This window comes from Sarcophilus harrisii, chromosome 3, assembly GCF_902635505.1.
Source record: "Sarcophilus harrisii chromosome 3, mSarHar1.11, whole genome shotgun sequence".
Taxonomy (NCBI): domain Eukaryota; kingdom Metazoa; phylum Chordata; class Mammalia; order Dasyuromorphia; family Dasyuridae; genus Sarcophilus; species Sarcophilus harrisii.
In genome coordinates this window covers 504,597,698-504,622,350 of record NC_045428.1, presented here as the reverse complement: position 1 = coordinate 504,622,350, position 24,653 = coordinate 504,597,698, and the positions used below count along the sequence as shown (strand labels likewise).

Below are 24,653 nucleotides of genomic sequence, written 5' to 3'. Positions count from 1 at the left end.
TTCAATGGGTACATAGTAAATAGTAAGTTTAGAAAAAATAATAGATATATAGAATACATATTCTCGCTATATAAAAATATAGAGAGAGAATATAATGAATATTATGTATATTCTTTGTATAGAGAATATAATAATGAGTATATAGTAATAGAATAAATGCCTAATCTCTTTTCATTTTCATTATGCTTACCTTCCTTATCGATTTAATTTCAAAATTTGAATTTGATAGAGCATCTATTAGAGTGGTTGAGGCTTTAGGAAGAAGTTACCATTTTCCAAATGGAGAGCCCAATACTTTGTCCATTGTACCATTTTTACAGATAAGGAGTCTGAGGTTTGAAATGGCTTTCCCACAGTCACACAACTAGAAGCTTTGAAAACTGAGATTAAAAACCAGGTCTCATCACTATGGTCCCCTTCACAAATAACTTCCACACTTTCTAAAAACCATCTGTAACGAAACAAAATTGTAAGAAGACCTGATACTGGCAACTTTATTAGACAGCTGCTTTTTTTTTTTTTTTTTTTTTTAATTCTTTAAGCAAACTAGTTTGGAAGAGGAACTCCTGAGTATCCAGAACCTCCATTGTTTTAGACTACATTGCCCCAACAATTTGGGATTGCCAGGTAGCTGAAGAGCAAGACGTTTTAATGGTAGCCCTACTGAAAACTCTAAGATTCTTCTCTGATGCTTGATTGTGTTTTGGAGTTGACCTTAGATTCTGGCTAGATCTTCTCATCATTGATCAATCGGTAAACATTTATTAAGTGTCTACACTGTGTCCGGCACTGTGGTAAGCACCAGACATACAAAAAGAGGCAAAAGATACTGCCCTCCCTCAAGGAACTTACAGTCTTCCAGAGACCGCCAGAAACAGTGCTTCATGGAATAACCAGGAGTATCGTGGATCAGAGTACATGTTGGGGCATAAGGTATAAAAAGACTGAAAAGACAGGAGAGGGCTTCCAAGATGGAAAATCTCTGAGCCCAAACCTAACCTAGGGCTGTGTGTCTATCATCCGAGAACCAGGCTAGCTCTTTTGGGAAAGGCTCCAGCCCCACGTTGATTTGTTGAGCTCAGCAACTCTTGAAAGCTTCTCCTAAGTCACAGAGGCTCAGCCCAAGAGACCACACCATTCTTGCAGTAGGTGTTTTAAAGCAGTGGGTCGTGAGTCCCTGAAGACGCCTTTTCCCTAGTTCCTGTACTTCCTTCCCCCTCATCCCTTTGGGTTTGGAAATTCCCTTTCCCCTTCTCACAGAAAAAGATGACTTTTCTCATTGCTCACCACAGCCATGCACCTGTTTGGCCTAAACTGGCACCTGCAGCCGCTGGAAGGGCAGATGTATGAGATGACGGAGGACACAGTCAGCAGTTGGCCTGTGCCAACAGACGTCTCCCTGTATCCCTCGGGGGGCACAGGGTTAGAGTTACCTGACAGGAAAGGCAAAGAAGCCGGAGAAGGTAGGGTCGGTGTATTGTCCGTGTTGTGAGTCCCTTTGTCTGCCTGTGAACTGAAGACATTCACTCACGCGCCTGCCATGTTCCCCGATGTGGCTCCATGCTCTCCATCCTCACATGCTCACTGCTGGCTTCCCACCACCAAGACCACCTGGTCTCTTCATTCTGATTTCATGTCGCTAGATGAGCTAATGTGGGTGGGATGGGATAGAGATTAGCTGTCGTGGTACAGAGCTATATCCCATCTAACTCCAGAAAAAAGCAACTGGGTGCTTTGCTGTAAAACCTCCAACGCGCTTGTGGGTGCCATCTTTGCGTTTTGAAGGAAACTAGACAAGAAACTGAATGGGGAGGACTGAATATCTGACTTTTTAGAGCAGAAAATCCCCTAGGACTGGAATGGCCTTCCCTCCGGCCTTCTCGCCGGTGCACTGAAGGCACCAGGTTCTTTTCCACAAGACCAGAGCCATGGAGAAGGGGAGCCACCCAAAGGTCCCAGACTTGTTTGGTGGCTCCTTTGGGGAATGTGGGCATAGATCAGCCTTTGAGTGCCACAGCCTGCTTCACTTCTGGAGTCTCATTCACCTCTGCTGCCATCATGCTCATGCCAGGCTCCAAACATGTCTATTTGTCTTTTTCTTTCCTTCCCCCTCAGGGAATGCCGTGGGAACATCATCCTTGCCCCATCTGATCTTTTACCTGGTTCTTTTTCACATCATGGGTCTATGGGTGTGCATGCTGGGTGCCCATATGTTTGTTTATCAACTCCAATGTTGATTTATCTTTTGATCTCCCATTGTACCAAAATTAACTTAAAACAACAGACATCCCACAGGAGCCAGAGCAGAAAGAGAGAGTCAAATACCCTGCCAGTTCTCTGAGATGCTCTGATAGATTCCCATATATAATTAGTCAAAACTCTGATTTGTGAGGACTAGATAGCAAATCATTTTAAGATGATCTCACCAGCCATAGTTAGTATCAATTAATAATGAAGTAATAATGTGTTCAATAATTTTGTTCATAGTAGGTTTGTCTCCTCTTCTGTCCATAAGTGATGAATATATTTTAATTGAATTATTATGCAATCTAACATTAATAATGGTATTATCTACAAGACACTGTGCTGGACTTTAAACTGGAAAATGATGTTCACCCAGAATATCTATTATAGCTGGGGATCTCAGCCTTTATTTGTGCTATGGATCCTTGTGGCAGTCTGGTGAAATCTAAGGATCATGACTTAGAATGATGTTTTTAAATAATTGAAAGAAACATAGAAGTTAATGACAAGAGAGATGTGATTTTTTTCGCCATCCAAGCTCACATTCCCACTGAAATCTCTTCAGGTTAACAGCCCTAGCATTAAAGGATCTGATTCCATTGCTTCAAATACAAGGCCCATCAGTGGTCTCTCATCTAAGGCTAGGCCCAACCAAGTGTGGAGACCACTTGGGACCAACATTTTCTTTATTATAGTAGCTTCTGATTGTCTATTGAGGGAGGAAGGAGCCTCAGTTGGAGTCAAATGACAGTTCTTCACCAATCTAGGAAAGGCTGTAGGTTTAAGGTATTAACCCCCAAGAACTTGGTCAAGAGCTCATTGAACAAAGTTTATTTTTTCCCCTCGGTGATCGCTATCATTGAATGTTTTAACAGAAGTGGACCAGACTATCTACAATCTCTCCACTAATGAAATTATAGTTTGTGGGTTGTAGGGTTTGCTTTGGTTCTTGTTTTTTTTGTTTTGTTTTGTTTTGTTTTTGCCTAAGGAGTAAGAAAGGGGAAATTGTATCCGCTTACTAGGTTACTTTAATTGCACTACTTTTGCTTAAAGGGATTAGCCGTCATTTCTAATGCAAATAGAATTCCTTGTTTAGGAATTCTGCTAAAACCTGGTCAGCATCAACTGTGATTTACCCCACTCAATAAAACCAGGTACTGAACTTTCTCCTTCTGTGGTTCTTAATTGGTTTGTAACATATATGGGATCTCAAGTCAAGTCGGGGCCTGCACAAGTTTGTCTGTAACTAAATCCCGTGGCTACTGTAACTTTGGGGGCCTCGGACTCTCCGAATGCTGCTTTTCCAATTCATTTCAAAGAGCATCAGAAAAAGATGCTCTGCTCACACAGGAAATCAGTGCCATCTCTGAAGACTTTACATTGGGGAGAGAAATATATGGGTGTAGTGGGGAGAAGGTTTGGGTTAGAGGCCAGTCAGGTCTTACTTATGCAACTCTAGGCAAGAAACTCAGTTCTCTTTTTGTACATGTTAGGGATTTCTGTGCTACTTCTTCTGTATTGATAGCTAGCATTTATAGGGTACTTTAAGATTTGCAAATATTGCTTTATTTGATCTGCAAAATAACTGTGGGAGGTAAGTGTTATTAATAAAAAACCAACAATAATGATGATAAAACTAATGTTTGTATAGTGCTTAGTATGTGCCAGATGTGCTAATTCCTTCACATTTATTATCTCATTTGATCCTCAAAATAATTATGGAAGGTAAGTTTTTTTATTATTATCATAGTCATAGCTAACATTTATGTACCACTCAATATTTCTCAGGCAGTGTGCTAAGCCCTTTACAATTATTATCACATTGATCCTCACAACAACCCTATGAGATAAATATTATTATTATTATTTACATTTTACAGTTGGGGGAAACTGAGATAAGAGTGAAGTGAATTACCCAGGGTCACACAGCTAGTAAGAGTCTGAGATTAGATTTATTTTAGGTTTCCCTGATGGGCTAGCGTGCTCTATTCACTGCCTGACCTAGCTCTTTTGGGAGTCATTGTTTACAGGGAAAAGACCCCTTATTCCAATCATATAGTTCTTATTATCTGCATCTCTTGGCTAGCAAGGTTCCTGGACCATTTGTTTCTTAAATCTAGTAAAAGTAGATGTGAGGCTTGATGGTCTGTTAGGTCCCTCCCAGCTTTAGATCTGAGATCCTAGGATCCTTTGTTCTTCATAGGATTGTAATGATACAATCACTTTATGGATCTTGTTTCATACACTAGGTAAACATGAGTTATTAAATTATTATTAATTGTAAGGGGCTTAGAAAAAAGACATTATTACTGTTTAGGGATGTTAGACATTCTAAGTACAATTGAAGACATCCATGTAAGCCCAGTAAAATTCAGAATTGTCTCCCTTCTGCAAATAATGAATGCAGATGATTTTTTTTTAGGGGGAGAAATATTGTTTAAAATCTTACTTCCTTAGATCCATATAAGTAATTATGATTTATGTTTTGTTATTGCTGAGAAAAATGTATGATTGATATATTATAAGTATGCACAAAAACTTGTGTGTGTGCCTGTTGTTTTCCCTGATAGAATGTAAGCTCCTTGAGGGCAGTCACTCTCCTTTTTAATTTGTTCTTCAGTAGAATAATTGAGTGAGGATGAAAAGCTACTTAACACAGCAATGCTTCCTGATTGGTCAATTCATAGAATTATAAAACTAGAAGCTAATTGGTCCAATTCTGTGCATACGTATTTAACAATATGAACATCTTACATTTCTAGTGCTTTAACATTTACAAAGGGTTTTTTCTTACAGGGTAGATCTTATCCTTGATTGACAGAAATGTTAGGTGACTTTCATTTACATAATTCATAATGTTAAAGCCAAGATTCAAACATAATATATATATATATATATTATATGTATCAACACCATACATATGTGTCTATTCATGTAGAGCTAAGACTCATATGTGTGTACACACACACATGCATATATCTACATGTATGTGAACATGTGTGTAAGTATGTATAAACATACCTGTACATGTGAGTATGTCTGCAGTAGTAGTGATGATGATGATCTCCAGAGTTATGGCTTATAAAGTACATTGATCACAATAACCCTCTGAGGAATATGGAATACACAGGGGATTATTCCCATTTTATAGATGAAGTTGTGGTTTGTCCTTCATTCTCAAAGAGAATGACATTGGGGAGATGATGCCATAATATGCATGTGAATTGGATTTAAGTTAGGGAGGCTGTGCAAAGTCATCTGCCTCAGTTTCCCCTCCAGGGTCATCAGGGTCCAGATATAGATCAGCATGAGTGGAGATGGCTCTGGATACAGTGGGAGACTTTAGGCTTTTTAAGCTAAAGTCTTACTGATAGATGAAGTAATTAATGATCAGAAAGGGAGAGTGATTTGGCCCTACCAGCAAAGAGCAAATTGGGTACTCTTACTGAGATCTTCTGACTTTCCAACTCAGAGAGAATTTGTGGCCCTTCTATCATTTATGTGTGTAATATACACAGACACCTACCCAGTATTTTACAAGAATATAGTTCTTTTTATGGGAATAACATAAAAATGCATTTCAGACTGATTTTGAAAGTGGACATAGGGTTCCAGACACAAAAGCCTTCCTGAGTAAGTCTGTGTCAACTTATACTGTTCATTACTAGTGGAAGAGGGACCCCAGACCTTAAGCAAACAAGCATTCTGATGATTGAATCATATGGGGAGGGACAGCTTTTTCTCCTTCTGTAATGAAAGCAAAATTGCCCATCAGTGAGTGCTGCATCCCCTCCTCCCTGCCAGAATGGAGCCGTTTATTTTGATAACCAAATAAATTTCAGACAGTCGCTAAGGAGACTAAAGTATTGTAAGTCTAAAGTTAATGCATTGGAAGCAAAAATAACACATAAACTGCACCCTGGAACGGGAATAGGAACTTGGCATCTCGATGGTGCTGCCTCAGTTGAATTACCAAATGTTCCAGAGAATAGAACACCCAGGCCGATTTCCAATCTCAGATTTCCTTTTTACCATGCCATAGTAATCTAACTGAAGCAGTTAGAGATTTGTGGTATCATGATTTAGAGCTGGAAAGGACCTTAGTGGCCATTGAGTCCAAACCCCTTCATTCTACAAGTAAGGAAAGTAAGAATTAGAGAAATGATATGACTTACCCATTGTCACATAACTAGTAAATATCTGAGGTGGGATTTAAACTTACCTCTTCAGGTCTCCAAATCAAACACTCTGGGACTTCATGGTCACTCACACAGCGCACTCCTGGAAGGAAAAAGTAATGTGAAAGTGGTAAAGAAAGGATTTCAACTGGTCTTAGCTAGGGCTACAAATCTCCTAGGGAAATTTTTTTTTGGATTTCATGGTTTTGGAAAGTCATGTGCTAAACTCTATTATTTGTCCCTGTACCCTTTCTTCCAACCCTATAAGGACAATCATGGTTCCCATTTCTGGATTGCTCTGCAGTTTCTGAGTTCTTTCCTCACTGATACTGAGATAGGTGGGTTAGAAACTATTATGCTTATTTCACAGATGAGGAGACTGAAATTCAGAAAATTTTAGCTTGTATAATCAACACTCATCTGTTCTTCCATCCATGATCTTACTTGTTCTTACAATTCCCTTTGTAAGGTAAGTCATGGAATCTTTGCCATGACCTGCAGAACTTTAAATGACTTTTCTGTATGAATTTATCCAGTGTTCCAGAATGAGTCTGTGACTGCCAAAAAGGGATCATGGAGGTCATTTAGCTCTTCCCTCTCATCTTATGGAACAGGAAAGTTAAAGGGACTTGTCCAAACTCAGAGTTAGGTTTTCTACCACCACCACCACCACCACCCCCAGGCTCTAGCACTCATTCTGTGACATCAAATAGTCTGGGTGGATGATAGACATTACTAATTATTAAATTCTGTATTTAAAAAAATTTTTCTTTCTTTCTTTTTTTTTTACTGAGGCAATTGGGGTTAAGTGACTTGCCCAAGATCACATAGCTAGGAATGTTAAATGTCTGAGACCAGATTTAAACTCAGGTCTTCCTGACTTCAGGGCTGGTGTTCTATCCTTTGTACCACCTACAAAGTGGTACATCATCTTTTTTTAGCTTCAAACTGCTAAATGTCATTTTAATTGCCCCCAATTGTTAAATTATATATGAATGTCACTTGTTGTTATTACATAGCAGGTTTTAAAACTTAGTGTTGGGTCATTTTTCAGTTGGGTTCAACTCTTCATGACCTCATTTTGGTATTTTTTTGGCAAAGATATAAGAATGGTTTGTCATTTCCTTCTCAATCTTAGTTTACAGATGGGGAAACTGAGGCAAACAGGATTAAATGACTTGCCCAAAGTCACACAGTTAATATTTGATTTGATCTGAACTTAGGGAAATAAGTCCTCCTGACTCTAGATCTGACACTCTATTCACCGCACCACCTACCTAGTGAATCCTGTTCTTTTTGCCCTATATATACCATGTTAATCACCTCCTTTCATTTTTGATTGATATGAAAACATTCTCTAGCTTGGGATTTTCCGTTTTGATAATACTGTTTTCTATACAGTATTATATTTAGCCTCAAACTCCCTTCAGAGCCATCCAGGAAAAAAATTTTCCACTTAGCTCCTCAACTGGGACAGCAAGACAAACAAATTCACTCTTGACCTGCAAAACTTTAAATGACTTTCCTGTATGAGTTTATCCAACACTCCAAAATGACTATATGAGGCCATCAGATACTATTGACAGTCACAGCAGAGTTAATGGAAGGAACACTGTCTTTAGAGACAAAGGCCCCAGGTTCAACTACTGACTGCTATTTAACAAAAGACCTGTGTAACTTTGGAGAAGTCCTTCTGCAAAATTTCAGTTTTCTCACCTGTAAAATGAAAAGGCTTGAATTTTATGGCCTCTATTAGGGCTCTTCCAGCTCTAAACTGATGATTCTTTAAATCATTTCCCCTCTTCCTTCCTCAGTTTTCTCATATGTAAAATGGGGTTAAAAACACACCCATTCACTTCCTGGTAGGAAAATACTCTGTCTGCTGAACCGTGAGCTGTTTTTTTAAAAGGCCACAGGAAAAGTAGAGACAGATACATTTTTCTAGCAAGGTGATGAAATGCAGTAGGACCATTTATTTTCCTGTTTCCCTATGTATAACTGGTTTTATTCTAGGAAATGCTACCACTTTATCCCTCATGTACCCATCCAATTCCCCATAAGACAAGAAATATCTCCTTGGGATGAGCTAACTTGGCTTTATTTCTTTGCATGATAAATGTTTCATTTCCCAGAATCCAGTGGATTATTCCTCTCTGCACTAGTCTTCCTACCCCGTCCCCCCAACAGTTCTGCTGTTCACATCTCAGGACAAGGGCTTTGTTGTATGGGGGCTTCCAGTAATCAAACCAGGAACATTCCTTCCTACAAATTTGTTTTCCCTTTTTCAGTGTTTTATGAATCAGACTTCTGTCCATGAACTTTCTGAACCACAGAGGCTGTGGGTGTTATATTTTTAAAAAGTGAAGTTACTGGGAAGCATTCCTACCATTTAAGACTTAAATGCAAACCCTTTTCCCTACTCAAGGCAGAGGAATCAGTGAGTATTTTTAATGGTGGTGTGCATTTCAACTTTTTTTATTATATATATATATATTTTTTTAATTAAAATGACATTTAGCAGTTTGAAGCTAAAAACCTGATGTTTCTGCTGAGGAGTTTGCCTGGGAATGACAACATATGGAGTTTAACATTTAAATTGAATTTTATTATTTAAAACAGTAAAATATTTTATTGCTACAACAATGCCCCAACAGCCACCATTTCACCATTAAATGTGTATTGTGAGGGTACTTGACAGGAGTTCTTAACTGCTGCAAAAGGCATTTTAATTCCTTATTCCCCAGATGCAGTTTACAAAAAGTTTCTACATACGTGCTTCTTTTACAGATGACTTTTTGTTCTCCCGAGTGTCTCCAGACAGCTCTGACAACAACAACAAATCCCAGGAATTCAGATATCCAGTCGTGCCCTTTAATAGCACATGAGAAAATAATCGCTCCTATTTTATAGAGTGTTTTTACAAAGCACCCTCCCCACCAACTGCCTGCAATGAGGAAGGAGCGGATGCTTATGTTACTGTCCCTTCTATACACTTAACAGGGATGGTAGCTCACATATAGTGGTTGCATGTTCAACCCAGTTGGACAAACATTGGTTAAATATCCTACTATGTACCTGAATTCCACTATATATGTAGGGAGGACAGATGGGTAGGGAGAAAGACAAGGGAAGGAGATGAAAGGAAGAGAGGCAAGGAGAAGGGGGAAGAAAGAAAGAGAAGGAGGAAGAGGAGAAAAAGAAAAGGAGAAAAACATATAAAGGAGGAAGAGAAGGGAGGACAGAGAGGGAGAGAGAAAAGAGAGAGATAGGAAGGGAATGAAGGAAGAAAATGTAAAAATGAGTGACTATGCTGACAGTCAAAGACCTCACAATCTAGGAAGTATTTCCATTTTCTGACAAAGGTCCACAAAATTGGTAGATGATGGATAGAGTACTGGGCCTGGAGTCAGGAAGACTAGTAGTTAAATGCAGCCTTAGACACATACTAGCTGTGTGACTCTGGATAAATCATTTACCTCTAAGTGTCTCAGTTTCCTCAGTTGTAAAATGGAAAGTAATTAATAGCATCTATCTGCAAAGCTTGTTATGGGGATCAAATGAGATGATATTTATAAAGTGTTTAACACGGTCCTTGGCACATAGTAAACAGTACTCTTTCTTTTCTCCCTCCTTTCGTTTCCTTCTCCTTTCCTTTCCCCCTCCTTTCCTTTCCCCCTCTTTTCCTTTCCCCTTCCTTCCCTTCCATCCTTCCTCCCTTCCAGAGCCTCAGTTTCCTCATCTGTAATATAGGAAAGGAAACACTTGCTGTCTTTTTATAGCCTGAGGTTCATAGACATTAAATTTAGTGTGCAGCCACAATTATAGAATAACAATTTGCTAATTGTATTTGACAGATTTGGGACTCCAGATCCCGGACAATGAAAAAAAAAAAAAAAAAAAAAAAAAAAAAGGCTACATTGGGAATGTGGCAGTCTGGCTTCGAGTCTGGGTCCAGCATGTAGCAATTGAGTGATCTTGGGCAAGACTTTTGGTGTTTTTGATCAACAAACATGTCAAGTGCTATACATTGTATGCGGCACTGGAGATACAAATTAAACAACTAAATAGTCGCTGTCCTCAAGGGGTTTATATTCTATTGGAAAAAAATAACATGTAGCTATATACATAGAGAATGCAAGCGAACATATTACAAGGTAATTTCCAGGCTTGGGGAAGGTTCACACATTTAGGGGAAATTAGAAAAGAGCTCTCCTGTTGGATGCGAAGGAAACCTTCATTTTCTCATATATAAAATGAGTGTGGTAATTCTCTCATTTCCTAACTCACAGGGTTGTTGTGAAGAGCGTACTTTGTAAATCTTAAAGTGCTTTAACAATGTGAGTTATTGTTGTCATTGATGGTTATTACTCTGCATTAAGATGTACTTTGTCTTGATTCAGATTTCTTCTGGCCCTCTTCTGTTCCTAGAAAGGCTTGAAGTCTGGCAGGAAATCCTAACATATACTTTTCTGAAGCAAGTGTGTTTAATTATCCAGGGAAAGCAGCCTGATAAGCAATCAGTGTTTTTATCTTCCATCTCTTTTCCTGTCATTGAAATGCCTTCATATTCTTTAGTGGTTCCAGAAGTAGGCTGAAGACAGGACTCCTGGCTTGTGCTTCATGTTCCCTAGGGAATGTTTGTCTCCTGGAGGTGGGGCCCAGTATGAAAGATGGTGGATTCACTCCCCACTTCTACCGTTCCCCTTCTCTCAGACCTTGAAGGAAGTCTCAGACTTGGCCAATGGCAGGCTCACTCATATCTTCTCTCAATCATGTATTGAAGGTCAAAGGCTGGCTAAATAAAATAATAAAACTAATTTTAATAATTCACAGTTAGCTTCAGAGGAGTTAGAGTTGAATAAAATCTTAGAGACTATCTATTCCAAGTGCTTTATTTTACAATCAAGAAAACTGAGATTCAGAATGAAATGATTTGCCCTTGGTGACACAAATTATGAGTGGCAAATTGGGGATTTGACCCCATGCCCTCTGACTCCAGACCCAAAAACATAATGTTCTGTAGGACTGACCTTCTTTCCAATGGCCTTGTGATAGGTTTTCTGTTCCCATTCCCATTTCTTAGTCACAAAATGGAAATTTGGTAGATGAATAAACAAAATGAGTTGACTTGTCCAGAGTTCAGAGCAAGTAACTATTAAAAATGAATTAAGGTATAATGATCCTGAATCCAAAGTTCTTCCTCCTAAATTCCATTCTGAGACTTAAAATAATCCATTATGTGTTTTTGGAACCATATTTGTGGAGCCCTTTGATTTTAGGGGGAACTTCTGAAAAAGCCTTTCCATGCTAGTAAGGTTTCTACAGGAATTCACTCCTGCTGTGTCAGGCTGATGATTCTCTCTTCTCTCAGTTTTAAGTCTGCACTCCTCAGCCCCTTCTTTTTGGGGGTCCACAGAGGCTAGTGTTCTCCAAGGTATCTCTGGGACAAGAGATACCATCTTTCTCCACCTACAAAAACCTCATCATCTTCTGGCCTGCTCCCCTGAGAACCTGGTTCCCTCCATATCCCCGCCCAAAAAAAAGAACAGGAGAGATACTATAGCCCTGACCTCCCTATTCTCACAGTAACTATGACTTCGTCTTAAAGTAATTCTATCCCTACCCCCTTTAGTATTGCCCTACTCTCAGACAGAAAAGAGAAAATTATCATCCATCAAGTGCCTTAATGATCTTTTTCTTCAAGATTTCTAAAAATCCCACAAAGCATCTCTAATGTTTAACTGCCTTTGTGACATTGGATAAACCATGTAAGCTCTCCAAGCCTCAGTTTTATTATCTGTAAAATGAAGGGATTGGACCAACTAGCCTCTGTGGAGCTCTTCCAAATCTAGAACAATGGTCCTGTAGTTTAACACTAGAGATTTAACATTCCTCCTTTGGAAGGAATACAATAGGAAAGAGCACTCCATTTGAAGTGATGAAATCTGGATCTGAACCCTGGCTCACCCCTGACATTGGTGCTGCTTTCTCTTTCCCTATTAAAAAGCTCTGAATTTGGATGGGGAAAACCTGGGTTTGCATCTCACCTCTTATTAAGTTTATAATGAAAGGCAAGTCACATAACTTCTCCATTCTCTCATCTGTTAAATAGAAGCAGTACTACCTAAGTTAACTAATTTTGGAGGGAGGTTAAAACTCTCCTTTTTAAACTTTAAGCAATATGTAAACCTTAGCTATTATTATTGTTAACTGCTAAAATGGAAGAGTATGATCAAATGACCTCAATGGATCCTTTTAATCTCCTGTAGTATACCGACCTCTCCATCCTCCATTCAACCTATAGCCTTGCCAGTAGGATTCTAAAGCATTTTATTTATTCATTATTCTTCCTTTCCTTCTTGAACAAAGTTGCCATCGTGTTATCTTAGTTATTGAATACCTTGTGTTGCCTTGTGTTGGTATGACTAGTTAGTATTCGTGGTGCAGGATGATCTGCCCATGGCATGCCAGCCCTTCTAAGACTGTTATTTCAGTTGGAAATTTATTAATCACACCTATTTTCTTTTCTCTTGCTATTTTGAGTGTGTGCTTTTACACATACCACACACACACACATAATTGTGTATAACAGTGAATTATTATTTTTAGAATCAAAATATAACAAGCTGTGGACTTATACAGTAAACAGATGGGCCTTAGGGAGGACCCATGCTGTTTTGGAGATATGCTTATTTCTAGCAGAAAAACTGAGTTGTAAAGGGAGCATGAGCACCATGGCTTAGCAGGAAAAGCTCTGGATTTGGGGGTTGAGAGTTGGCTTCTGGTCCTAGCTTCAATACTCTCTTCTTAGCTCTGTGACCTTGATTAATCATATTCCTTCTCTGGGATTCAGTTTCTTCATCTGTAAGATGAAAATTATATAGCATGGAGTCATGACTAGAAGTCTGGATTTGAACTGAGAAGACACTAGTTATGTGAACCTGAACAAGTCTCTGAGCTTCATTTACCTTAAACGTAAAAGAGATTGATGTTACCCACCTCACCAGGTAACTGTGAGGAAAGATGTCTATAAGTGGAATAAGATTCAGTAAACAAGTATAAGTCCTGATCCTTCTTACTACCTCTGAGAGCTTGTCCAAATCCTCAGAACACTGTTGAAATGGCTGCCCTTATTGGATTTAGGTTTTGAAAACCTAGGTGCATCTTCTAGATCTTGAATTTACCAAATAGCTGATGTTAGGCAAATCGCTGAGCCTCAGTTGGAATAGTAATTCTTACACTGACTCTCTTGAAGGGTTAATGCATGGAAATCATTATAGAAAAGAGTTATTATTATTATTGCCATTTAAAAAGAAAGTTACAAATGTTTTGACTCTCCATTTGGAGTGAAGACCTTGGAAGGCCCTGAGCCAGCTCTTCTCAATTTGTGTGCCCTGGGGTACCCCATGCCTTCATTTGATTGTGAGTTAATTAGATTTCTGTTGTTTTTTTTGTTTCCCTCCCACCCTTGTCTTGTTAGGAAAACCTAGTAGTTTCTTTCCAGAAGAGAGTTTTATCGACTCGGGAGAAATTGATGTGGGGAGACGAGCATTTCAGAAGATCCCTCCAGGTATTTTTTGGAGATCTCAGGTGTTCATAGATCATCCAGTGCATCTGAAATTCAATGTGTCCTTGGGAAAAGCAGCTCTGGTTGGGATTTATGGCAGAAAAGGCCTTCCTCCTTCACACACACAGGTAATCGGGAGTCCTCATTAATGTGTTTCTTTTTCAGGGGAATCAACTCATGTGTCATAACCAAACCCTCATCTCAACTTTTTAATTTATTTATTTAAAGGTCTGTAATTCTAATTTTAGATATTATATTTTCTTCTATTATCTTCTGTCACACCTGAAATCCCAAACAGGAAAGGTTTTTTAAAAAGCTTTTTAAGCATAGGTTCTCCATTGCCCATGAAATAAAGTACAGTCTCCTTAGTTTAACATTCAGGCCCCTTTCACAATCTGGCTCCAGACTAGAAGACCTAGTTTCAGGGCAATTAGGTAGGTAAATAGTAAATAGAGTACTGTCCCCGGATTCAGGAGAACCCAACTTCAAATCTGGCCTCAGACAATGACTACTAACTGGGTGATTCTGGGCAAGTTATTTCACTCTGATTGCCTTCCCTACAAAAAAATAGAAGAGCTGGTTTCAAATGCTGGCTCTGTTCCTATCTTTAAAATGGAGTATCTATGATCCCTTCTAATCCTAAATCTTACAAACATTGATTATATTTTCCAAATAGCATCTCACTCTATCTCCTTCCCTTCCCCACATTCTGGTCAAACTAGACTACTCACTGTCTCGTCCTATCCCTGCTTGCTTCTTTGTATGTGCATAGAGTAATCTCTGCCTATTGAAATCCTCCTTTTCCTTCAAGTCACAATCCCAAGACCAAATCCTCCATAGAGAATTCATAAGTAATTCCTGGGCTAGAAGGAAACTCTCTCTCCCTTATCTGTCATTATTTTGACCTCTCCTGCCATATTAAATTTTGTGTCAGCTATATAGAAACATACATGTATATGCATGACATATATACATATATGTCATATTCCCCCTTAGACTATAAACTTTCCTGAATGCAGGGATTATGTCATTCTTTATCTCTGTTGCCAAAGTGCCAAACACAGTGTACTACACTTTGCAAGATTTCATAAGTGTCTGTTGAACTGAGTTGGTGATAAAGAAGATTTAGAAAATTTTCTCATTAGCTCTTTCTAGCAATTCATTTCTTACATAACCACACAGACTCAGATTTGGAAGAGATTTCAGAGACCATTTACCATTTCAAAGGCCATTCATATCAAAGCAAAACCCCCCTCTGTAACATTCCCAATGAGTAGTCATTCAAATGTCTGTTTCCTTTTAGCTGTCGCCTATTCCTAAAATGAAAGGGATGGATTAAAATGATGTCCTACAGCTCTGCTAGCTCTAAATCACTGTTTCCTTTCTCTTCCTAGTTTCCTTCTTTCCTTCTTCCCTCGCTACTTCTTTCTCATTCTTCCTTCTTGAATTCCTCCTTCCTCCAAAAAATAGGGATATTTTATCCTTTTTAAAATAATTTTTTCTTTATGGATTTAACAGTTATCAACAAACATTTAAATACAGAGAACAAAAAAGGGAATGTATATAAACTTAACTTCTGTTACATATTTTGTTTTTAAAAGTCTATATTGAAACTAACTATTTAACAATTTTGTCCAATTTGTGTCCCTTTTTTGTATTCCACTGATTGTTAAATGTTGTATTAATGTTTTTTCTTCCTTCCTTTTTACTTTCCTTCCTCCTTCCCTCTCTCCCCCTTCTTTTCTTTTTCCTTTTCTTTCCCTTATTTCTCTTGTCACATCTCACTAACATTTCCCTCCCCCTTCCTTGATGCTTCCTTATAATAAATATAATGAAGCAAAACAAAGAACACTTGGACCATGCCCCAAAATCTGTGTCTCGTTCTATTCCATCAAATCATGTGGCAAGCAAATTTCATCATTGGTCCTTGGATGTTATATTGGTCATTGCGTTGATTAAAATTCTTAAATCTTTCAAAGTTATTTTTCTTTAAGTTAAAGGGAAATTTAAAAAGAAAAACCTGAACAGAATGATTGATGTGTGGTCTAATTTAGAGGCAGAGGAAATAATGGATCCTTCAGGTTTATTCTAGCTCTGGAATTCAAATACTCTGCCCATCAGTACAAAATCAGCCATGTTTGTGGCAAGAAAAGGATGTGGGGGAGGGTTTGGAGAGAATGTACTTATTCTGCATTCACTAGTGGACAAGATTCCCAAGAGAAATGCAGTTTGGTAAGTTTGTGTTGGTTAATCAACCATCAAATGGAATTAACCTCTCTCCCATCTCCCATCTTATATTTCCTCATATCCCTTATGTTAAAAAATCCAGGACAGGCATTTGAAGTTAACCTAAAACAGACTGCTGATTTTTTTCTCTCCCTTCTTTTTTTTTCTTTATTCCTTAGTTTGATTTTGTGGAGCTCTTGGATGGGAGAAGACTCTTGACTCAGGAGGTGAGGAGCTTGGAAGGCCCTCAGCGCCAGTCCCGGGGCTCTGTCCCTCCCTCCAGCCATGAGACTGGCTTCATCCAATATTTGGATTCTGGGATTTGGCACCTGGCTTTCTACAATGATGGAAAGGAATCTGAAGTGGTTTCTTTTCTCACCACTGCTATTGGTAAGGGAATTAAAGATATCACTTTTCCCCATGGTTATTTTGGTACCTATGTGGACAACTAATGAAATAAATTTTCATCGTAACCATATATGGACAGTTCTCTTCTCCATATTCTGTTTGGTCGTACCTATGCAGATAGAGATGTGGGATGAATAGAAAATAATTTTCTCCATGTCCATGCTTTTGTTTGTATGAAAAAATGGGACAAGATTAGACACATTTAGTTTGTTGTCTGTCTAGACAGAAGAATGGCCTGGATATAGAGATTATCAGCTATTTGGTTGTAGGGTTTGTAGGTTTAAAGGGTTGGTGGACTCCTTTAAACATTCTGGAACATCTCAAATGCTTTGTTCTCTACCCACCTCCCTTGCCTCTATATTCAAGATAGAAACTAGTTTCTCTTAATGGTAATTTACCCTGTTATTGTTTTTTTTTTATTAATTTTATTTTTCTTCAGTAGACAAAATAAAATCTATTTTCTTTTCTTCCCTTCTTTCCGCATTAGAAAAGAAAAAAGCACAAAACCCTAATGGAAAATATGCACAGTCCAGCAACATAAGTTCCTTCATTGACTATGTCCAATCTGTGCACATTGAACCCATTCCTTTTCTGTCAGGAAGTGACTTCGTTATCAATCCTTGGAATTGTGGTTGGCCATTGCCTTGGTTTTTATCATTTTTAATTCTTTCACAGTTGTTTATTTCTACAATGAAGTTGTTACTATATTGGTTGTACTCCTGTAAGTAGTAGTGGGAAAGCCCAATCTATAAATCAGGGAAAGGAATAGAATGATTCTGTGTCTTATCAACCATTACAACTGAGGAGAGTATTCCAGCCAAAGAAAAGGTGATCATAAGAAGTGATAACAAGGTGGATTTCACAAAAACCCAGAAAAACTTACAGGAATTGATAATAAGTAAAGTGAACAGAACCAGTAGAACATTGTATACAGTAACAGCAATATTGTGTGACGATCAAGTGATCCAAAACAATTCCAAAAGGCTTTGGATGGAAAATGCCATCTGCATTCTGAGGGAGTACTATGAAGTCCTAAGGCAAATCAAAGCATACTATTTTCACTTTTTTCAATTTGTTTTTCTTTTTCATTCTTCTTTCATAACATGATCAATTTGGAAATATGTTTAACATGATTGTACATGAATAGCCTATATTGTATTGCTTGATGTCTTAGGGAAGAGGGAGGGAAGGGAGGGAGAGGAAAATTTGGAACATCAAATGTTACAAAATGAATGTTGAAAACTATCTTTATATGTAATTGGAAAACAATTAAATGGTAATCTAGTTGGGGAGGAGAGATGAAGAGAAAGAAAAGGTAGAGAAGGGAATAAGCATTTATATAGCATCTACTATGTATCTGGTGCTGTGCTAAGTTCTATGTAAATATTACCACTTTTGATCTTCTTTCTTGAGTCAGTAGGGAAACAAGTATTTGTACAAGAAAAACCAGTGAGTTTTATTCTCCCGTCTCATCTGTCCTTATAGTAGGACAGAGAAAGTAAATAAAACAAATAGTACAGTACAACAAACATGTATCTATTTTTATTCAATAGTATTTTACTTTTGCAGTTACATGTAGAGATAGTTTTCACCATTCATTTTTATATGATTTTGATTTCTAAATTTTTTTCTTCTTCCCTCTCTTATTTCCTCCCTTCCTCAAGAGAACAAGCATTCTAATATAGGTTATACATATAGGATCATTTTAAACATATTTCCATATTAGTCATACAACAAAAATTCAAATGCTACTATTTGGAGAGTGTAGTTATAGTTCTGATGAAATGCTAAGTTGAACTAAATAAGACATCTTTGTTTCTTTTAAAAATCAGCTCCAGGTGTACCCCCTACACGAAGGCTTCCTAGATTTCACCAGGTGATTCTTCTCTCTACCTCCTCACTTCTGCCAAATAATTTTGTATTTGTTTTATATGTTTTTTTTGTATTGGAGAAATATACCAAGTAGTGTGGTGAATGGAGAGAGAACTGGCATCTCTCCCCGAGGTTCAGATTCTGTCTCTGAACTTAGACAAATTAGGTCACTCCTTAGTGCTCCTCACCCCAGCAACAGTCTAAGATTATAAATTGTGAAAAGATGCTGAGTGCTTCACTAGAAGGAGCTTCTAACCAGGATCTTCCTATAAACACACCAATGAAATCACTAATATGCATTTGTAAGCATTTTTTTATTGACTTCTCTGTTTGCAAGCTCTTTGAGTCCTGTCTTATTATCCCTAGCAACTAGCAAAATGCCTGACATATATAGCAGGCAATTAATATAATCTTGTTGAATTTAAATGAATTGAATTGAAGGAGCAGTAGGGATACAGAATATTCATACAGAGAGCTGTAATGCACAGATTGGTGATAATGTACAGTACCTAAGAAAGTAAAACCCAAATTAGCCAGGATACTAAGGGAATAGGCTTCTGATTAATTACATTTTCCACTTCACTTAAAGCTACTGAAAACTTTTTTGCTTTAACTGTCTGCATATAATATTTCTGACATATTAATAGGTTTTCCTGCCTTAGTAAGTAGAGTAAAATGAGTATGGCTATGTTTTTTCTTGGATGATGAAGGATTATGGGATCATAATTCTGTATATAAATCTGTACTGTCTAGGACTCTAGATACAAAAGATAGACAAACTGAATTTAACCTAGGAAATTGGAAGACAAGATAGTACAAGTAATCCACGAATAAGGAGTCAGGAATTCTGGAATCCAGTCTTGGCTGTCCCAGTGTAACCTATTATGTAACCTTGGATAAAATATTTATCCCCTCTAACTCTGTAAAATGAGAAGTTTGGACTAGATTATTCCTAAGGATCCCACAAACTATGACATTTTGCCTTCTGAGATTCTTTCTAGCTCTGATAATCTGTGATCTTGTGCTTATTGACTAAGATCCGTAACAGACTCTGAGAGTTGATTTACCCAAAAAAAAAAAAAAATTATCTCTGTTGGATTGCCCTCTTGTCATTTCACTATCCATTTTGCTGTCCTTAAAACCAGATGATGAGACATTCAAATGAAAGTGAAGGTACTGGATTATTCAGTTTAATTTCAATTAATCAGTAAAATTTAACTAGTGCCTAGAATGTGCTAAGTACATATTAAGAGCCCCTTGCTAACGGGATGCATTGAGGAAGCTAAAAGTGCTTGCTCAATGATTTTGGAGTAGAAATGGGTTCCTTGCCAACATTATAATAGTCATAGATATAATTTCTAAAGTACTGAAGGTTTATCATTTCATCAAATTATTTAGCATTTTATTACGTTCATTATAAAATGTGAGATGACTTGTAACAAGTTTTATTGCTCCCAAATTACAGATGAGCAAATTGAGGTTCAAGGCTGCTAATGTAAGATCACATTGCTAATAAGTCATAGAGCAGAGACCCCACTTTACATCCACTTCTCCTGAATTCAAGTCTAGGACTCTATCCATATCTAGTTCTTAAATCCCAACTCTCTCACTTGCTACCTTAACATTAGGGAATCTGTTTTACCTTCTGAGTTACAGTTTTCTCATACCTCTCAAGCAAGAGTTCTTAACCTTATTTCTGTCATGGACCCCTTTGGCCATGTGGGGAAGTCTATTGCATCCTTTCTCCAAATTGTTGGCTATCCTTCATCCTCAAAGAGAACCACAATGATGGCATCAAGGCAAAGTGTGTCGAATGGGCTGATCAGACTAATATGAACTCAGAAAGTTTTACCACAGATTGGGCAAAAAAAATCCATGTGAACATTTCAAGTGGAAATGTCTCTAAATCTGTGTATCTCTTTTTTGATTATATAAAATACATAGAATTATAAAGGAAACCAACAGTAATAATAATAGTGATTGCTAAGATTTCTATAGGGCTTACTATATGTCAGGCACTGCACTAAACACTTTACAATTATTATCTCTTTTGATCCTTACCACCATCCTTGGAAGTAGGCAGTATTATTTTCCCCATTTTCAGATGAGGAAACTGAGGCAGGAAGGGATTAAGTGACTTGCCCAGGGCTGCATAGCTAATAAGTGATTGAGATCAGATTGAACTGAAGTCTTCCTATCCATCATCATTATTACTATTATTTGGAATACAATTTGAGAGATCCTCATTTGGCAAACTTCTTTGTAAAAAAAAAAAAAAACAAAAAAAAACTTACCGGGAATTATCAGTTCTTGAGTTTAGAATTCAAGATTCTTCTTCTTCAAGATTATCTGGCCCAATCTTTTCATTTTACATCTGAAGAAACCCTACTCCTCTAGAATCTAAGTCCTCTCCACCACACCACACTGCCCCTAGGTCACAAGAACTGGTACTGTGAAGAACCTTTCCCCCTTGGCCAACCTAGCCATCATTTTAGAGCATCCCATTCACACTGAGCTTGGCCAGATCCCCCAGTTCTTGTACCAACAATCTCTGGAGAATCACAGACTCTAAGCGAGTTCTGTTTTTAAAACTGGAAGCCTTGGATATAAGCACTGATGAGGTCAACCAAATTTACTCCCATGGAAGCTATGGTGAACATGGAAGCAGTTTCCTACATGAACAAGTGGTTTTATCTTGGTCCAACAGCATTTCTTTCTCCCCATGATATGGACACTTAAAGGAATCACTTCTTAGAATGTATCTTGTTTATACATTAGGTTGGGGTGCCGGTGAAGCGATTGAAAGTTGCATTTTTTACAATTGCAAAGCTAGTAAGTATTGAAGCTAGAATTATAACCTGGATGGATAATAATGTCACTGAGTATTAGAGATGGGAGTGACCTTAGAGAGAATCTTTTCTAATCTCATTTGACAGATGGGGACACTGAGGTTCAGAAAAGGGAAGAGGTTTCTCTAAGCCTCTAAGAAAGACTCAGACCCTGGTTACATGTTAGCCTGTCCTTTGTTTCCATTGTCCAATTCTGCCCCTCAAAATATGAGCTGTTGTTATTATTGAATGAGATGGTGAGGGATGCATGCACATGTGACAACCCAAAGGCAGAAACAAGGAAATTGTACACAAAGAAACTCTCATTAAAATGTAGGCTGTGGTATCATTATTTATTCTTTTTTGAAAAATTCTGCCCCCACTCCTCCTCGTAAGACTCTGCAGTAATTATTTAATAGCTTCATTTTATTTTCTTTCATGTCAAACCATTCTGGGCCAGGGCTGCTATTAGTCTCTCTCCCCAAAGAGGTGTTGGTGTTGAGTCTCAGCTGTCTGCAGTAGTTACCTGAGAACTGGGACTTGTAATTTGTCTTGGCAGGTTAATTAAAAGTTTAGGTCTAGTTATAGTGAAGTCATTATGGTCCCAATATACAGTTTTCCCTCTCAAGTTTGCTTAATGCATACAGTGGAACCTGACCCATCCTAGCATCACATTCCAAAATTCAGATGGAACATTTAAGCAGACCTCAGCTGTCAGAATCAGCGATATTCATGTCTGTTTGTAATTAAGTAACAGGAGAAATAATTGCGTTTAATTTAACAAATGGAGATATTGTATATGTTTTTCCTTTTTCCCCATCTAATTCAATCCAGCTGATGATTTTAAATTAAATGAGTTTATCTTTTACTATGAAAAATCTGAAAGCACTTTCCAAAGGATATATGTAAATATATACAAACATGCACACACAGAGCCCATGTTTGCAAAGTGCTCTGTGAATGGAATGAATTTGTACACAGTCATTCATTCAGGAAACATTTAAGATCAAAGGATCTTAAGAGACCTTAGTAAAGGTCTAGTATGATGTCCCCATTTTATAAATGGAATAACTGAGGCCTAGAAAAAGGAGCCCGACTTTATTTTCTTTACAAATTAGCCCAAATCCTAGCTTCTAGGCGATGCCTCCTTAGATTAGCTTTTATTTACACTGTATACATCTTGTATCTAGAAAGTTATTTTGCTCATTGGCTCTTGTTTTGCTCTTCCAGTAGATTGTGATCTCTTTGAGGGAAGGGACAGAGCTTTTGCCTTCTTTTTGTATTCCCAGTGTTTAGCACAGTTCCTAGTATATAGTAGGTTCTTATTAAATAGTTGTTGACTGACTGACATCTTCAACATCACAGAGTACATAATAGAGCCAAGATTTCAAGCCAGGTTCCCTGACTCCTCATCCATTGCTCCCTTCATTTCATTTATCAGGTGCTTTCTGTGTGTAGATCATTATTCTTGGTGGGGAGAATTTAAAAAGTTTTGCTAGAACCTCTGCCCTCATAGAGCATACATAATTGAAAATGAGAAACAGACAATTACAATGTGCAATATTACATGCTAAATGTACACACTAAGCCTCTCCACAATTTGAGGGTGAAGGCACTTACTAATTTGAGGGTATTGGTGAATGCTTCATGGAGGAAGTAGCATTTAATGCCCTTGAACCTCATTGTCTGACATTTAGAGCAAAATAAGGCAAGCCACTGAGAAAGAATATTTTTTGCAGTATTTTAAGTATGCCCCCATTTCAGGTGGAGGGATCATTTCTAGAGGGCTCCAGGAGGATCTCTAAACTTCTACTGCCAAGGATATTTCCTGCTTGTTTATCAGTCCTATGTGTGATGTTCACAGGCTATCTCTACCTACTGTGTTGGAAAGCAGGGTCAATGCCCTAATTACTAATCAGCTGCTCCAACCTAGTTGTATTAATATTGGTTACCCAGGCCCTGCTTAACCAGCCTACACTGATTCTTTTTAATTTCAAAGGATATGGCTCCTGATATTACCTTGCAGATCATTTCTCTCCCAAGAGCCATCTTCAAATATATGAAAAGAAATTAGACATATTAGACCCAGGACCAAAGGAATAAAAGTTGCCCTGAATTATACTGGAGATTTTGGATGAGGCAGCATGGAGAAATGTTTAGAGTTCTGGACTTGGTTTTTGGGTTTGAATTCTGCTTTAGGCACTAGATATATAACATTAGAAAAGTCACTTCCCTATATTTTTGTTTCCTCTTCTGTAAAATGAAAAAATTGGATTTGAGGACCTTTAAGATCACTTCCTGCTGTGAATCTATGATCCTATGATCCTTCAGTTCCAGTATGTGATTTTTCTCTTGGGTCACTGGTTTACTTTGTTGAGGAAGACTTCGTGACTTTCCCACAACCAAGGAAATTCTTTCTTCAACTCCTCTATTGATTTTCCTAGAAATCTGCTTGGAGAACTTCTACCATCTTCCAATTTAGGGGTTTTCATGGTGGGAAAAGGAAAGGAATTCTCCTTATCAGCCATCTTTGCCATGGTAGCCTCATCCTCTACCTCAGGATTTCTTACCTTTTTTGTATGTCATGGATTCTTTTGTCTTTTAAGAATAATGTTTTTAATTATTCATAATAAAATAGAGACTCATAAAGAAGCCAAATATATTGAAATATAATTATCAAAAAATAAACAAATTCATGGATGCCTAGGTTAAGAACTCCTGTTTTAGACTAAGTTTTCTTTTTAATAATAGCTTTTTATTTTCAAAATATATGCAGTTAGTTTTCAATATACACCCTTGTAAAACTTTGTGTTCCAAATTTTTTCTCCTCCCATTCTCTCTCCTAGACAGCAAGGAATCCAATAAATGTTAAATGTGTAATTCTTCTTCTTCTTCTCCTCCTGCTGCTGCTGCTCCTTCTCTTCCTCCTCCTCCTCCTTCTCCTTCTCATCCATTCAGTTTCCAGTTTCTTGCCACTATGAAAAGGGCTTCCACAAACATTTTTCTACATGTGTGTCCCTTTCCCTCCTTTAGGATCTTTTTGGAATATAGGTTGAGTAGTGACACTGCTGGGTCAAAGTGTATGCACAGATTTATACCCCTTTGGACATAGTTCCAAATTGCTCTCCAGAATGGTGGGATCAGTTCACAACTCCACCAACAACATATTTAGACTAACTTTTCTATGTGATATAATGGTTTGCTTTCTAAATATGTTATTTCTTTTCTATATGTCACTTTTCCTCTAAGCTTCATTTTCGTGATCTATACAAGGATGGGGTTTAACTAGTTAATTTCTAGGTTCTAATTGCTAAGTTAATTTCTACCTCC

General features: G+C 37.8%; 1 protein-coding gene across 5 annotated transcripts in view; it reads left to right on the top strand.

Annotated features, from left to right (window-relative positions):
- Positions 1-24,653, top strand: part of TENM4 (teneurin transmembrane protein 4) — a 1,164,499-nt gene that overhangs the window by 882,578 nt on the left and 257,268 nt on the right. For all 5 annotated transcript variants that reach the window (XM_031963708.1, XM_031963710.1, XM_031963707.1 and 2 more), the window contains 3 exons: positions 1,293-1,463; positions 13,903-14,117; positions 16,395-16,605. In XM_031963708.1, the coding sequence (XP_031819568.1) occupies positions 1,293-1,463; positions 13,903-14,117; positions 16,395-16,605 (597 nt within the window). The remainder of the gene's footprint in view (positions 1-1,292; positions 1,464-13,902; positions 14,118-16,394; positions 16,606-24,653) is intronic.